The sequence below is a fragment of the Tupaia chinensis genome, unplaced genomic scaffold (assembly GCF_000334495.1).
Source record: "Tupaia chinensis unplaced genomic scaffold, TupChi_1.0 Scaffold000272_1, whole genome shotgun sequence".
NCBI lineage: Eukaryota > Metazoa > Chordata > Mammalia > Scandentia > Tupaiidae > Tupaia > Tupaia belangeri.
In genome coordinates, this window is record NW_006159754.1 from 860137 (window position 1) to 873687 (window position 13551).

At 38.5% G+C, this 13551-nt stretch overlaps 1 protein-coding gene across 1 annotated transcript in view; it reads left to right on the forward strand.

The window, feature by feature from the left end:
* The window catches only part of RNF13 (ring finger protein 13), a 126867-nt gene that overhangs the window by 18604 nt on the left and 94712 nt on the right, over positions 1 to 13551 (forward strand). The window contains 1 exon segment of the mRNA XM_014588282.2: positions 11427 to 11553. Coding sequence (XP_014443768.1) covers positions 11440 to 11553 — 114 coding nt within the window. The 5' untranslated portion in view covers positions 11427 to 11439.

Here is a 13551-nt window from a genome sequence, read left to right on the forward strand (position 1 = left end):
GATACAACTAATAATTTTACAGACATATGAAGGACCTTGACGGGTTAAATGCTGGCACTGTGGTTAAAATGCTTGCTCTGTAAAGCTGACCCACATAGAAAGGTTCCCAGTTGGTGTCTGGACCCCCCTCCAACTACTCTGGCACACATATACGCTTGATCTAGTGCTGCTGAGGCTGGGGATGGATCATGCATCAAGACCTTCTTAGGAATTTGATCTTTCTGTTCCCCTTTCTTTTTCACTTTCATACTCATGGGAGAAATAAATAAACATGAAAAAAAAAAAAGATAATGAAACAGTGCTATAAACAACTGTATGCCCAGAAATCGGGCAATTCATGTAAAATGGACACATTTTTAGAAACGTAGTCTACCAAACTGAATCATGAAGAAATAGAAAATCTGAATAGACCTTTAACTAATAAAGAAATTGAGTTTGTAATAAAAAAACTTTCCAAGAAAGAAAAGCCCAGAACCAGGTGGCTACCGGATTTAAATGAGAAATAACACTGATCTTTCTCAAACTCTTCCCAATACACTGATGAGGAGGCAACATTTCCTAACTCATTCTAAGGGGCCAAAATTATTCTGATGCCAAACTCAGACAAAGACAGAAAAAGAAAACTAAAGACCAGTATCACTTATCCCTTCTGAGGTAAAAAAAATCCTCAACAAAATTCTAGAGAATTGACTTCAATAGCACATTAAAACAATTATAAACCATAACCAGGTGGGTCTTCTTTCTAGCATGCAAGCATGTTTCAGTATATGGAAAATAATCAGTGTTACACTATATTGATAGAATGAAGAGGAAAAATACGTGATTGTTTCAGTTGATGCAGAAAAAGTATTTGACAGAACTCAAAACTTGTTTATGATTAAAAATAACCCAACAAGTCAGAAATAGAAGAAAAATATAATAAAGGCCGTATATGAAAAACTCTCACCTGAAATCATAATTGATGGTAAAATTTAAAGCTTTTTCTCTAAGATTAGGAACAAAACAAGAATGCCCAGTTTTTCGTTGTTTTTTTGAGAGGTTTTTGCTATAGGGCATGTGTGGTTCCCAGAAAGATAGAAAGTAAGAAATCACTCCCCCAGGGGGGATGGCCATGCTGCAATCCCTTCTCCTCCATTCTCCTGTTGGGATCTTGGGCACGCAGGCACACATGTCCGGCGTAAGTTTAAGCCATTGGATCCGAGACTCGAACCGCGGTTGATTCTATGGGAGTCCAGTGACATAGCCATTATGCCAACTGCTAGTCCCAAGAATGCCCAGTTTTGCTACTTTGTTCATCATAGTACCAGAAGTTTTAGCCATAGCAATTAGGCAAGAAAAAGAAATAAAAGGCATCCAAATTGGAAAGGAAAAAAAGCATGATTATCTTTGTTACAGATGACATGATGTTATATTTAGAAAATTTCCGGTTTACACACATACTTTTAGAACTAATCAGTTCAGCTAAGTAGTAGGATATAAAGCACAGAAAATGACTTGCACATCCTATACAGTAACAGTGATTATAAGTGAAAATTTTTTCTTAATGTCCCAAAAGAAACAAGAATAAAACACTTAGATATAAATTTAGCTAAGGATTTAAAAGAATTGTACACTGAAAATTGTACCTAGCTGAAAGAAATTAAAGAAGACATAAATAAATGGAATAGGAACGCATTCCATGTTCATGGATTGGAAAAATTAATATTGTTAAGATGTCAATACTACCCAAAGAGATCTACAGATTCAATGTAATCCCCATCAAAATCTCAATGATTTTCCTCCCCAGAAACAGAAAAACCCATCTTAAAATTCATGTGGAATTTTAAGGGACCTTAAGGATCCAAAACACTCTTTAAAAAGAAAAACCAAGCTGGATGACTCATTTCCTGACTTCAAAACTTACTACAAAGCTTTAGTAATCAAAGCAGTGTATGGTACTGGCATAAAAGCAGACAAATAGACCAATGGAATGGAATAAAGATCCCAGAAATAAATTCATGTGTTTTTTTTTTTTAACTCTTTTCTGTTGCTAATAGCAGAAATACCTACTTCTAGATATTTTATAAATAATAGAGGTCTGTTCAGAGTTTGGAGGTCCAAAATCCAGGGCTATGGCAAAAACATTTTTAAAAAAATTAGTGTGGTACTAACAGAAAGGCAGGCATACAGATCAATTTATAGAGAGCTCAGAAATAAAAACTCACCTATGTAGATAAATGATTTTTTTACAGAAATGCCAAGACTATTTGATGAAGAAAAAGTTATACCTGGTCCTTTGAACAAATAGTATTAGGAAAACTGGATATTCATATACAGAAATATAAAGTTGGATATAACGGTAATGGTTATGTCACTGGACTCCCATGTATTTGACTGTGGTTTGAGTCGCAGGCCTGGTGGCTTAAAATTCATGCTGGCATGTGTGCATGTATGTCAAAATCCCAAAAGGAGAACGGAGAAGGGATTGTGGTGTGGCCATTTCCCCGGGGAGTGATTTTTCACTATCTGTCTCTCTTTCTCTCTCTGTCTCTCTGGTGAACCCACATGTCTTGTGGCTAAAACCTCTCTGAAAAAAAAAAAGCTTAAAGTTGGACCTTTATCTTATTCCATATGTAAAATTTAACTCAAAATTGATTAAAGTCCTAATACATAAAAAAATTTAGATAAAAGCATAGAGAAAAACTCAATGACATTGAATTTGGCAAAGATTTCTTTAAAATAACTCCAAAAATGCAACAAAAGAAAAAAGTAGAAACATTGGACTTTGTGAAAATAAAAGCCATTTGTGCATCAGAGGGCACTATCAATAGAATGAAAAGACAGTCCACAGAGTGGGAGAAAATATTTTTTAATCATATATCTGATAAAGAATTGATTTCCATAATATGTAAAAACCTCTTATAACTTAACAAAAAAATCAAACAATCCAATTAAAAAATGATCACAGGACTTAAGTAATATTTCTCCAGAGAATACTTATAAATGGCCAATAAGTATATGAGAAAATGCTCCACATCACTACTTGTTAGGGAAATGTAAATCAAAACCATGGGACCAGCAGATGAGTGCGTGCCCAAGATCTTGAGAGGAGAATAGAGGGGAAGGGATTACAGCATGACCATCCCCCCTGGGGGGTGATTTCTCCTTTTCTGTCTTTCTGGCAAGCGCACCCACCCTGTGGCAAAAACCTCTCCAAAAAACAAAAAAACAAAAAAACAAAAAAACAAAAAAACAAAAAAACAAAAAAACAAAAAAACAAAAAAACAAAAAAACAAAAAAACAAAAAAACAAAAAAACAAAAAAACAAAAAAACAAAAAAACAAAAAAACAACTCACACTAAGCGCATTTGTGGGAATGGCCAAGATCCCAAGAAGTGAATGGAGGGGAAGGGATTGCAGTATAGCCATCCCTCCTGGGGAGGAGGAGAGTGATTTCTCTCTTTCTGTCTCTCTGTCTTCTCTGGCGAGCACACATACCCCATAGCAAAAATTTCTCTCTAAAAAAAACAAAATCAAAACTATAATTCCACTTCACACCTATTAGAAAAGCTATTTCAACAAAATGGAAAATAAAAAGCACTGACCAGGATGTGAAGAAATCCTGTACATTACTGGTAGGAATGTAGAATTGCCCCTGTGGACAATGACATGGCAGCTCCTCAGGAGACCAAACATAGAATTACCATGTGATTCTTCAGGAGATAGAGTTACCATATGATGTCTATTGATAGATGAATGGATGAGTAAGATGTAGTCTGTACATACAGTGAAATGTTATTTAACCAAAAATAGGAAGGAAATGTTGACACATGCTACATGGGTGAACTTTCAAAACATATGCCTTATGAAACAAACCAGTTACAAGGACATATACTGTATAGTCTAGAGAAGGTACCTAGGGGAGTCAGATTTGTAGAGATAGAAAAGTATTGGGTCATCCGGAAAGTCATGACTTATATTTCTGTTTTTCTGTGCAAAAATGCATCATGATTTTTTGACAGCCCAATAGGATAATGTAGTATATATTAAAAATAGAATATTCCTAAGGAATTAGGACAATATACTGAAGAAAGTTAACATTTTTAAAGATATCTAATATTTAGCACATTTTTATATTGTCCGTATTATTCACAGTCTTTTATTGTTGGTTTGATTGACCCATATGTTACGTTTAGATTTTATGGTTCTCATCTCTCTTTTTTTTAATTTGCCAGAGAGTGTATGTGCTCATGTGAGAGACTCATAGTGAGAGAGGGAAAGGGAGGAAAACAACCCCCATGGGGATGGACGTTACCGTATGATATCCATTGATAGATGAATGGATGAATACGATGTAGTATTTACATACAGTGAAATGTTATTTAACCTAAAATAGGTTAAATCCCTTCTCCTCTATTTCTCCCTCCTTTGGGATTTTGGGCATGCATGCACATGTGACTGGTGTGTTTTTCAAGCCTCCGGGCTCGGGACTGGAATTGTGCAGTCAGTTCAGCTGCCTTAACCAGCATGCCGCCATCTGACCTCATCTCTCTCTCCTTTTTAATGATTATTTATTTAATTTTATTTATTCATTCATTTATTTTAATTTGACCAGAAAGAGACACACACACACACACACACACACACACACACACACACAGAGCGAGAGCGAGAGCGAGAGCGAGAGAGAGAGAGAGGGAAAGGGAGAAAGGAAGCTACCACGTCTGGGACTCGAACTGTGGTTGGCCATGAGGGAGTGTCCAGCACCTTAACCACCGTACTACCTGCTGGCCCCATGGCTTCATCTCTCTCTCTTTTTTTTTTTCTTTTTTCTTTTTGGAGAGGTTTTTGCTATAGGGTGTGTGCGCTTGCCAGACAGACAGAGAGAGACAGAGAGACAGAAAGCGAGAAATCACCCCCCAGGACGGATGGCCACATCCCAATCCCTTCTCCTCCATTCTCCTCTCGGGATCTTGGGCACGCACATGCGCCCAGCGTGAGTTTAAGCTGCCGGGTCCGGGACACGAACCGCGGTCGGCTACTTGGGAGTCTAGCGACATAGCCATTATGCCAACTGCTGGTTCCAACCTCATCTCTTTTAATGTATAACAATTTCATACTGTTTCTCTATTCGTCCCCCATTAATGTTTTGATAGTTTTATTAAATTTTATAGAGATTGAGTCATTACCTTGAACAAGACTTCTACCTTGTGGTATAGGATAACTTTTTTCATTCTATGCAGTTCCTGTAAACTTTAAGGTAGCAGCTTGGTAGAATTTTGTAAGAATACATCGCAGGTAGTAAAATATAGACTGAACAGAAAGTAGAATGAGAATTTGCTAGTTGGAAAACTGTAGACAGAGCCAAGAAACAATTTCAGATTAAATATCTATTAATAATTAGAACTCTGTCACCTGGTAGGTAGAATTAGATGTGATCAAAGATGGTAGTGAGACACATCTCAAGAAGCCTGCTCAGTAGTTCTCAAGAATTTTTTTTTTTTAACATATTTTTTACTTTGAACTTCCTTTGAAGAAGTATACCATGCTTCTGAATATAGACATACTCAGAATGAATACAATTATATTCTATCTTTGTTAATGTGAGGGAGAGGGAGAAGTACAGGAAAAGGGAAGAAGAAAGAGAGGGGGGGAGAGTGGGAGAAAAAAGGGGTACATATTTTTAACTGCCTGTATTTTACTAGGTTCTTCTGTGTTTTTTGTCCTTCCAAGCATGGTTCTAAAGAAATATTTTCAAGGTCCTTGTGTTCTATTTGGGGATGGTAAGAATCATAGCAAGTAGTACTGTATTGTATTCTATTGTAGAGGCTGCAGCAGTTGAACCAATTCAAGGATGAGAAGCCCTAAGAATTGTAATGGGAAAGAAAGGGAGGACACGGGCTCTGACCAGGGGTTCTGATCAGTAGTCACGTGTCTCAGGAACAGATAGCCTATACCGGGCACCATGCTCGCTAGCTTTGTCAGAAAGTACTGGAGCGCAGTATGTCAACATAAAGTCCATCTTCATCAAGAAGTCTTACATTCACCCAAGTAAAGCTTCGTACTCATATAATCAGTCAGGTCAAGTATGTGGTTGTGTTCAGCACAGAAAAGTCTCATATATGAAGGGAACCGCTTCTTGTAATAGCCAGTGAACATTTTCCAGATTACTTCAGAGTAGTGCTTCGTTTCAAGAAATACTTACTACAGGAAATCAGAGGGTTTTTTAAGGCTTATGTTTTTGTAATATGATTTTATAGTTAACTTACAGTGTGAATGTTTTTCACCAGTCAGCGAGTAATTTTTTTTTTTTTTTTTTAGAGAGAGATTTTTGTTAAAGGGCATGTGCGCTTGCCAGAGTATAGAGACAAGAGAGAGAGAAAGTGAGAAATTGCCCCCCACCCCGTGGGGATGGGGAAAGGCCATGCCGCAAACTCTTTTCCATTCTCCTTTTGGGATTTTGGTCATGAACACACATGTGCCTGACGTGTTTCAAGTGGACTCCAACCATGACTGGCCATGTGGCAGTCCAGCGCCTTAACTACTGTGCTACCTGCTGGCACCAAGGGAGTAATTTTTCAAGTAATACTATAGTTACAATAAATCAAGTTTCCTAGTATACAGTTGATCTTCTAAATTGATCTTAACACAGGAGGTTAAATGCTAGAATCAAGGATTTAATTTTTTTTTTGGAGAGGTTTTTCGCTATAGGGCGCGTGAGCTTGCCAGACAGACAGAGACATAGAGACAGAAAGCGAGAAATCACCCCCCAGGGGGGATGGTCACGCTGCAGTCCCTTCTCCTCCATTCTCTTCTCGGGATCTTGGGCACGCACGCACACGCGCCCGGCGTGAGTTTTAAGCCACTGGGTCCGGGACAGGAACTGCGGTTGACTACGTGGGAGTCCAGCAACATAGCCATTACGCTAACTGCTGGTTCCCAAGGATTTAATTTTGATAACCCTTCTTAGAAGGCTTCCTGGAGAAGGAGAAATGTAAACTGAAAACAAAAAACAAAAACTGAGCAACAACGACAGCAGCAAACTTACTTTTTTGGAGGGAGAGATTTTTGCTACAAGTCACGTGTGCTCACTCGAGACAGAGCAAGGCAGAGAGACAGAAAGTGGGAAATCCCCCCCGCCCCCAGGGGGAATGACCACGCCATAATTCCTTCTCTTCCATTCTCCTCTTGTAATTTCAGGCACACATGCATATATGCACACACTCCCACCATGAGTTTCAAGCCTCTGGGTTTGGGACTCAAACCGCAGTTGGCTATGTGAGAGTCCAGTGATGTAACCATACATAACCAAGTACAAAAGCTGTCTGCTTTTGTACTTTTGCACTTTTTTGAAAATGTGTTAACAACTAATTACTATGAACCTTTTTCACAGAAACTGCATATATTTAAACATAACAATATTTTGCATATAATTTCATAGGATTCTTAGTTTTCGCCCAAATTCTCTTTTGAAGGTATGGGAAAGTATATTTTCTGAGTAACTTATGAATGAAGATAAAGAGCCTGCAAGGTGGATTTCAGGAAAAGTGAGTTGATCAGAGCAAAGGTGACTGAGAAATAAAGAGTTTAGGTTGGACAGACTCTGAAATGTGAAAATTTTAGAACTTTTTAACCTCTTCTCCAACATTTTATTACTGTTGACTGTCTTCTCTTCCCTCACATTCATTTCAGAGTTTTTTTCTCGTGTGAAATCAATCTCTCTCTTCGTTTTCTTTTTCTGTCTCTTAAATTGAGATTTTCTTCAGAGTTTTCCTTAGTTTTTTCTTCTTTCTGATTTTTACTTTCATATTAAGATTACTGAGGCTGGGACCAGCAGATGGCATAATAGCTATGTGGTTGGACTCCCATGTAGTTGACCACAGTTCAAGCCTCAGAACCGGTGGCTTAAACTCATGCCGGGGGCGTGTGCTTGTGTGCTCAAGATCCTGAAAGGAGAATGGAGGAGAAGGGATTGTAATGTGGCCATCCCCCTTGGGGAGTGATTTCTCGCTTTCTGCGCCCTATTGCAAAAACCTCTCCAAAAAAAAAAAAAAGAGAAAATTAAAAAAGATTGTTGGGGCCACCAAGCAGTGTGATTATTAAGGCTCTGGACTCCGACATGGCCAACCATGCTTTGAGTCCCAGACCTGGTGGCTTGAAAATGACGCTGGGAGCGTGTGCCTAAGTACCCAAAATCCTAGGAGGAGAATGGAGAAGGGATGGTGGTGTAGCCATCCCCTGTTTGGGGTGATTCTCACTTTCCCTTTCCTTGACTCTCTCTGGCAAACACACTGGCAAAAACCTAAAAAAAATTTACTTTAGTTAACAGCTGTTTATTGATTTCCCAATCTCTCTTTGCCTTGTGTAGAACTTCAGACCTTGATCACTGCCCAGTTACATGTCTGCCAGAATATTCCATAAATATTAAATTAAAAAATTCCCGGACTGTATTCCTCTCATCCACTGTAGTCCTTGCTCAGTATTTCCTATTTTGTCATTGACATCCCCTAGCCAAAGTCCTTTTTGTCTATATTCCACTGCTGTGTTAACTCCTTCTGTGCATAATTGTATTTATTTCAGTGTTGTCTTTTAGGTCTTATGATTCTCCTTATCATTATAAGTAATTTATGTAATTAAATATTTTGCCACAAAAATATCACCCTGTTAGTATGTGAGTATTGAAACATAAAACCAGATCTGTCTAATACGAGATCTATATTTCTTTTTGAGTTTTCACACTATCACCCACTTCCATGACTTGAAAAGAATATTAAATATTTATACCTCTAGGTTTAACTGAAAGAATTTTATTTCAGAGTTAATGATAGTTTTTTTTTTTAAAGAAATCTAGTAGAGATTTCTGTTCAGTCCATTGTAGAAGATCCATAAGAAATCTCATGTAGCAATTATACATTATATTTTCTACCAGCAACTTTTATTTGTATAAACAAATCATGTATGGAAACCAAATATATAAAATAGATTAAGAAAAAAATAGTGTTTGAAAGAGATGAAAGCTTCAAAGGGTCTCATGGCAGCTCTTTGGTGGCTCCTGAAGAGATGCAGGTTTAAATTTTTTAATTTATGAATTAGGAAAATATTCACAATATATTATTTGAAAAGCTAAAGTAAAACAATATATACAGCATATTCTCACTTCGCTAAATATATATTCGAATGTACATATAACCAATAGGCTGGAAAGTTATGCATCAGATATGGATTCTGGTTATTCTATAATTTAAAAATTATGGATGTGTTTTATTTTTCCCACATTTTCTGCAATTAATAAAAATTAATAGAGATTTATAGAAGCAAAATTCCCGGGACCAGCAGCTGGACTCCCACTAGTCAACCACAATTTGAGTCCCAAACCAAGCGGCTTAAAACTCATGCTGGGCATGTGTGTCTGTGTGCCCAAAATCCCAAAAGGAGAAAGGAGGAGAAGGGATTGAGGCATGGCCATCTTCCGGGGCGGATGCGGGGGAGGGAGTGATTTCTCACTTCCTCTCTCTATCTTTCTCTGTCTCTCAAGCATGTGCACTTGTCCTATAGCAAAAATCTCTCTCTTAAAAAAAAAAAACAAGGCAAAACTCCATAATGTTATTGAAAAGTCAATGAAAGAAAATAAAAAACCAACCCAGAACACACTGCATATGATTAAACATACATGCATGTGCACAAATAGAAAGTGAAAGAAAGAAAGAATCCAGCGACTGTTGTGCTGTAAATATTGGCTTAAAGCCCTTGAATACCTGTGTGGCAAGGGCCCACGCATCATTCTTTGAATAACAACCTTGGTTATCAACCTTGTTTTAGGTTGGGCTAAAGAGTAGATCTTTAGAGATGGTCCGTTTGGTTTAAATCCTGTTTCTACCATTCTTTTCTGTTTTATTTATTTATTTATTTTTCAATGAGTAAGAGAGGCAGGCAGACAAATGTAGAGACAGCAGCTCCAATAGGGTCTTGAAGCTGTAGTTTACCTACCCCCGATTAGTCATTTCCAGATAATGATCCCATGTACACCCCATGTACTCAGGCAGGTCTCTGGACATGAACTCAAAACCTTCCCATGTGTGTCAGCCTTGCAGAGCATCACATTTTACTGCTGTCCCACCATCTGGCCCCTCACTCTACTATTCTTTGTTTGATCTTAAGCAAGTTGCATAATAGTGCCTAAATTTTTCTCATCTCTGACAGAAAACCTACCTTACAGAGAGTTGTTAGGATTAGATGAATTGGGTCAGTAGGTGGTGCAGTGGTTAAGGGACTGGGCTTCCACATGGTCGACCATGGTTTGAGTCCTGGACCCAGAGGCTTAAAGCTCATGCCAGTTGCATGTGTGCACATACCCAATATACCAAAGGATGGAGGAGAGGGGATTGTGGCATGGCTATCCTTCTGGGGGATGATTTATCACTTTTTTCCTCTCTGTCTCTCTGGTGAGGTGGCACACCCCATAGGAAAAAAAAATCTCCCTTAAAAAATAAACGAGTAGATGAATGAATTCAATAACATGCTTACAGCAATGCCTGGCACTTAGTAAGTGATCAGTATTAGTCATGATTATTATTTTATGTCTTTGGAGTTACTTTCTTTCTAAACTCTGCCTTCTCCTCTCCCCAGAGTTGGCTAAAAATTCCAGACTTTATAAGAAAAGTCACAGTTCTTATTTATATTTAGTTTCTTACATAGGTCACTGTGAAGCAAGTTATTTTTTATTTATTTATTTTTTTTGAGAGGTTTTTCTATAGGGCGTGCACACTCTCCAGAAACACAGAGAGAGACAGAGAGACAGAAAGCAAGAAATCACCTCCCGGGGTGGGGATGGCCATGCCATAATCCTTTCTCCTCCATTCTCTTCTCGGGATCTTGGGCATGCACGCGTATGTGCCCGGTATGAGTTTAAGTCACCAGGTCTGGGACTCGAACTGCGGTCAGCTACATGAGAGTCGAGTGACATAGCCATTACGCCAACTGCTGGTCCTTTAGGGTGCTATTTTCTATTAAGCATTCTCCAATGTGGGTATAACTTGGAACACTAAAGAAAGTGAATTTATATGTGAATTTATATTGAACCAGAGGCTAAAAAATTCTAAAAAGTTTAGAAAGTTTTCAGTTTTAAAGCAAAGGTGCTTGTATCTGTTTTTAATCATTATTTTTATAGATATGTAGTTTCTCTGAAAGTTGGGTTAGTAAGGCGTACTATACCGTAACTGCCCACCATAGGAGGCTGTTTGTTTTGTGGTTAAAATACAGAACTCAGGGTCACTGAGCTATGTGGGTAATCTGTATAAATTTATATGCTTTTGAAATATAAATATTAATTTTAATGTTAACACATTTTGACACTTAGGAGGAATATTTTGGACATTAGGAATTAATAGACCAAATAACACGTTCTCAGGGTCAGAGCACCAACTCACCGTTACATCCTTGTCTTCCAGGTGATTTTACGAGATGCTGCTCTCCATAGGGATGCTCATGCTGTCAGCCACCCAAGTCTACACCATCCTGACTGTACAGCTCTTTGCGTTCTTAAACCTGCTGCCTGTAGAAGCAGACATTTTAGCAGTAAGTACAGTAAAATTTATGTGTTAAAATATCCCTGAGTGATAGACTCTTATAAGGTATTTACTTTCAAACATAGCCAAGCACATGTACATGATTAATTGAAAGTGGGATACTTTATTCATTCATTCTTTTTTTTTTTTTTTGGAGAGGTTTTTGCTATAGGGTGTGTGTACTCGCCAAAAAGACAGAGAGAGAGACAGAGAGATAGAAAGCAAGAAATCACCCCCCAGGGGAGATGGCCACGCTGCAATCCCTTCTCGGGATCTTGGACACACACGCACACACGCCCGGCGTGAGCTTAAGCCACCAGGTCCGGGACTTGAACCGTGGTCGACTACATGGGAGTTCAGCAACACAGCCATTATGCTAACTGCTGGTCCCTTATTTATTCATTTTTTGATTGCTTAATATCTACTATAAGATCTCCTATTCTATATATACCTGATAAATGCTGTTGTTCTTTTTGGTTTATTTATTTATTTATTTTTGGTTTGCTATAGGGTGAATGTGCTCACTAGAGAGAGAGAGAAGGAAAGTAAGAAATCACTTCCTGGGGGTCAGCCACACCGTAATCCCTTCTCCAGTCTCCTCTGGAGATTTCAGCCATGAATGTCCTCGCGCCCTTCATGACTTTTCAAACCATTGGGTCTGGGACTTGAACTGTGCCATTTGGGATCCAGTGCATTAACCTCCATGCCACCTGCTGGCCCAGTGTTGTAGCTCTCGAGAGTGCGTGTACACATTAGTGCCCGTGTACACACACTTACGTATTTGTGTTGTTACTTGAGTCTTAACTGTTTTCCCTGGTTCCTAATAAAGCTCTAATGACCCTACACTTTCAATAGTATCTGTTGATAATATCTTAAGAAATTCTACAACATCTTCATAGAAAGTTTCAGCCTTGCATTAATATATTCATGAATCAGAAGAGAAGTAAAGTTGTCCTATCTTTGTATAGAAGTGTTTAGGTTTTATTCCGCAAACCTTAGTAGTGTTCTCTAGGCTGCCTTACCGTCCTTACTGAGAAGTATGTGTATTTCCTATTTCTAATTTTTAAAAAAATTATTTTATTTAACTTTATTTATTTTTAATTTGGCCAGAGAGGGACAGAGAGAGAGGAAAAGTGAGAAAGTAAGCCAGCGGGTCCGGGATTTGAACCGTGGTTGGCCATGTGGGAGTCCAGCGTCCCTACTCACCACGACACCTGCCGACCCCTCTATTTCTAATTTTTGTGAAGGAAGAGAAGGAGGAATTAATTGTGTGTGCGTGTGTGTGTGTGTGTGCACCCACAAGTACACGCTCCTAGTCTGTGCTAAGGATTTCTTGTTTTTGCTTTCTGGGTGCAGCTCATTTGTTTTTTTAAAAGGCGAGAGTGAGAAGGGCCATGATTCTTGCTCACCAAAGCTGATGTGGCCCTCAGTTGTGCTTCCGTGTATCATGGCACTTCTGGAAGATTCCTCCATTATTACAGAAATTGTAAGAGCCGGGCTGTGTGTGTGTGTGTGTGTGTGTGTGTGTGTGTGTTTTCCCTTTGTACTACTAAAGCTCTTAAAGGCAAAACAACAGTGGTAGTACACATGAGATTTCTTACCCTCTGTCACCTTCTTTAGTAGGGAACAGGTTGATTAGAGTTTTTCGAGCTAGTCTGAGTCTTTTTGAGGAATGGAAGGAAAACATTTAAGGACTAAGCCCATTACTATTCAGACCTCTTCTCTAAATTCGCCCCAAAGTCCTTGGAATATTCTTGAGTTCCTTTTGAAATGAGTTACAGGATTTATGAACTGATCAGGGCATGAAATTCTTGCCTTCCTTTCACCTTTGATTTCTTGAGTTTTGTCCCTTTTTTTCCTGTTGTTTCTAATGCCTATCTGATGCCCTGGTCTAATTTCTTTCTTTTGTAAGTGAAGTGGATTGTTATTCTATAATCCATTTGTGTGGTGGGTTAAATGATTTTCAGTGGATTGCTGTGAAAATTTAACCATTTATGTGACCTAGATC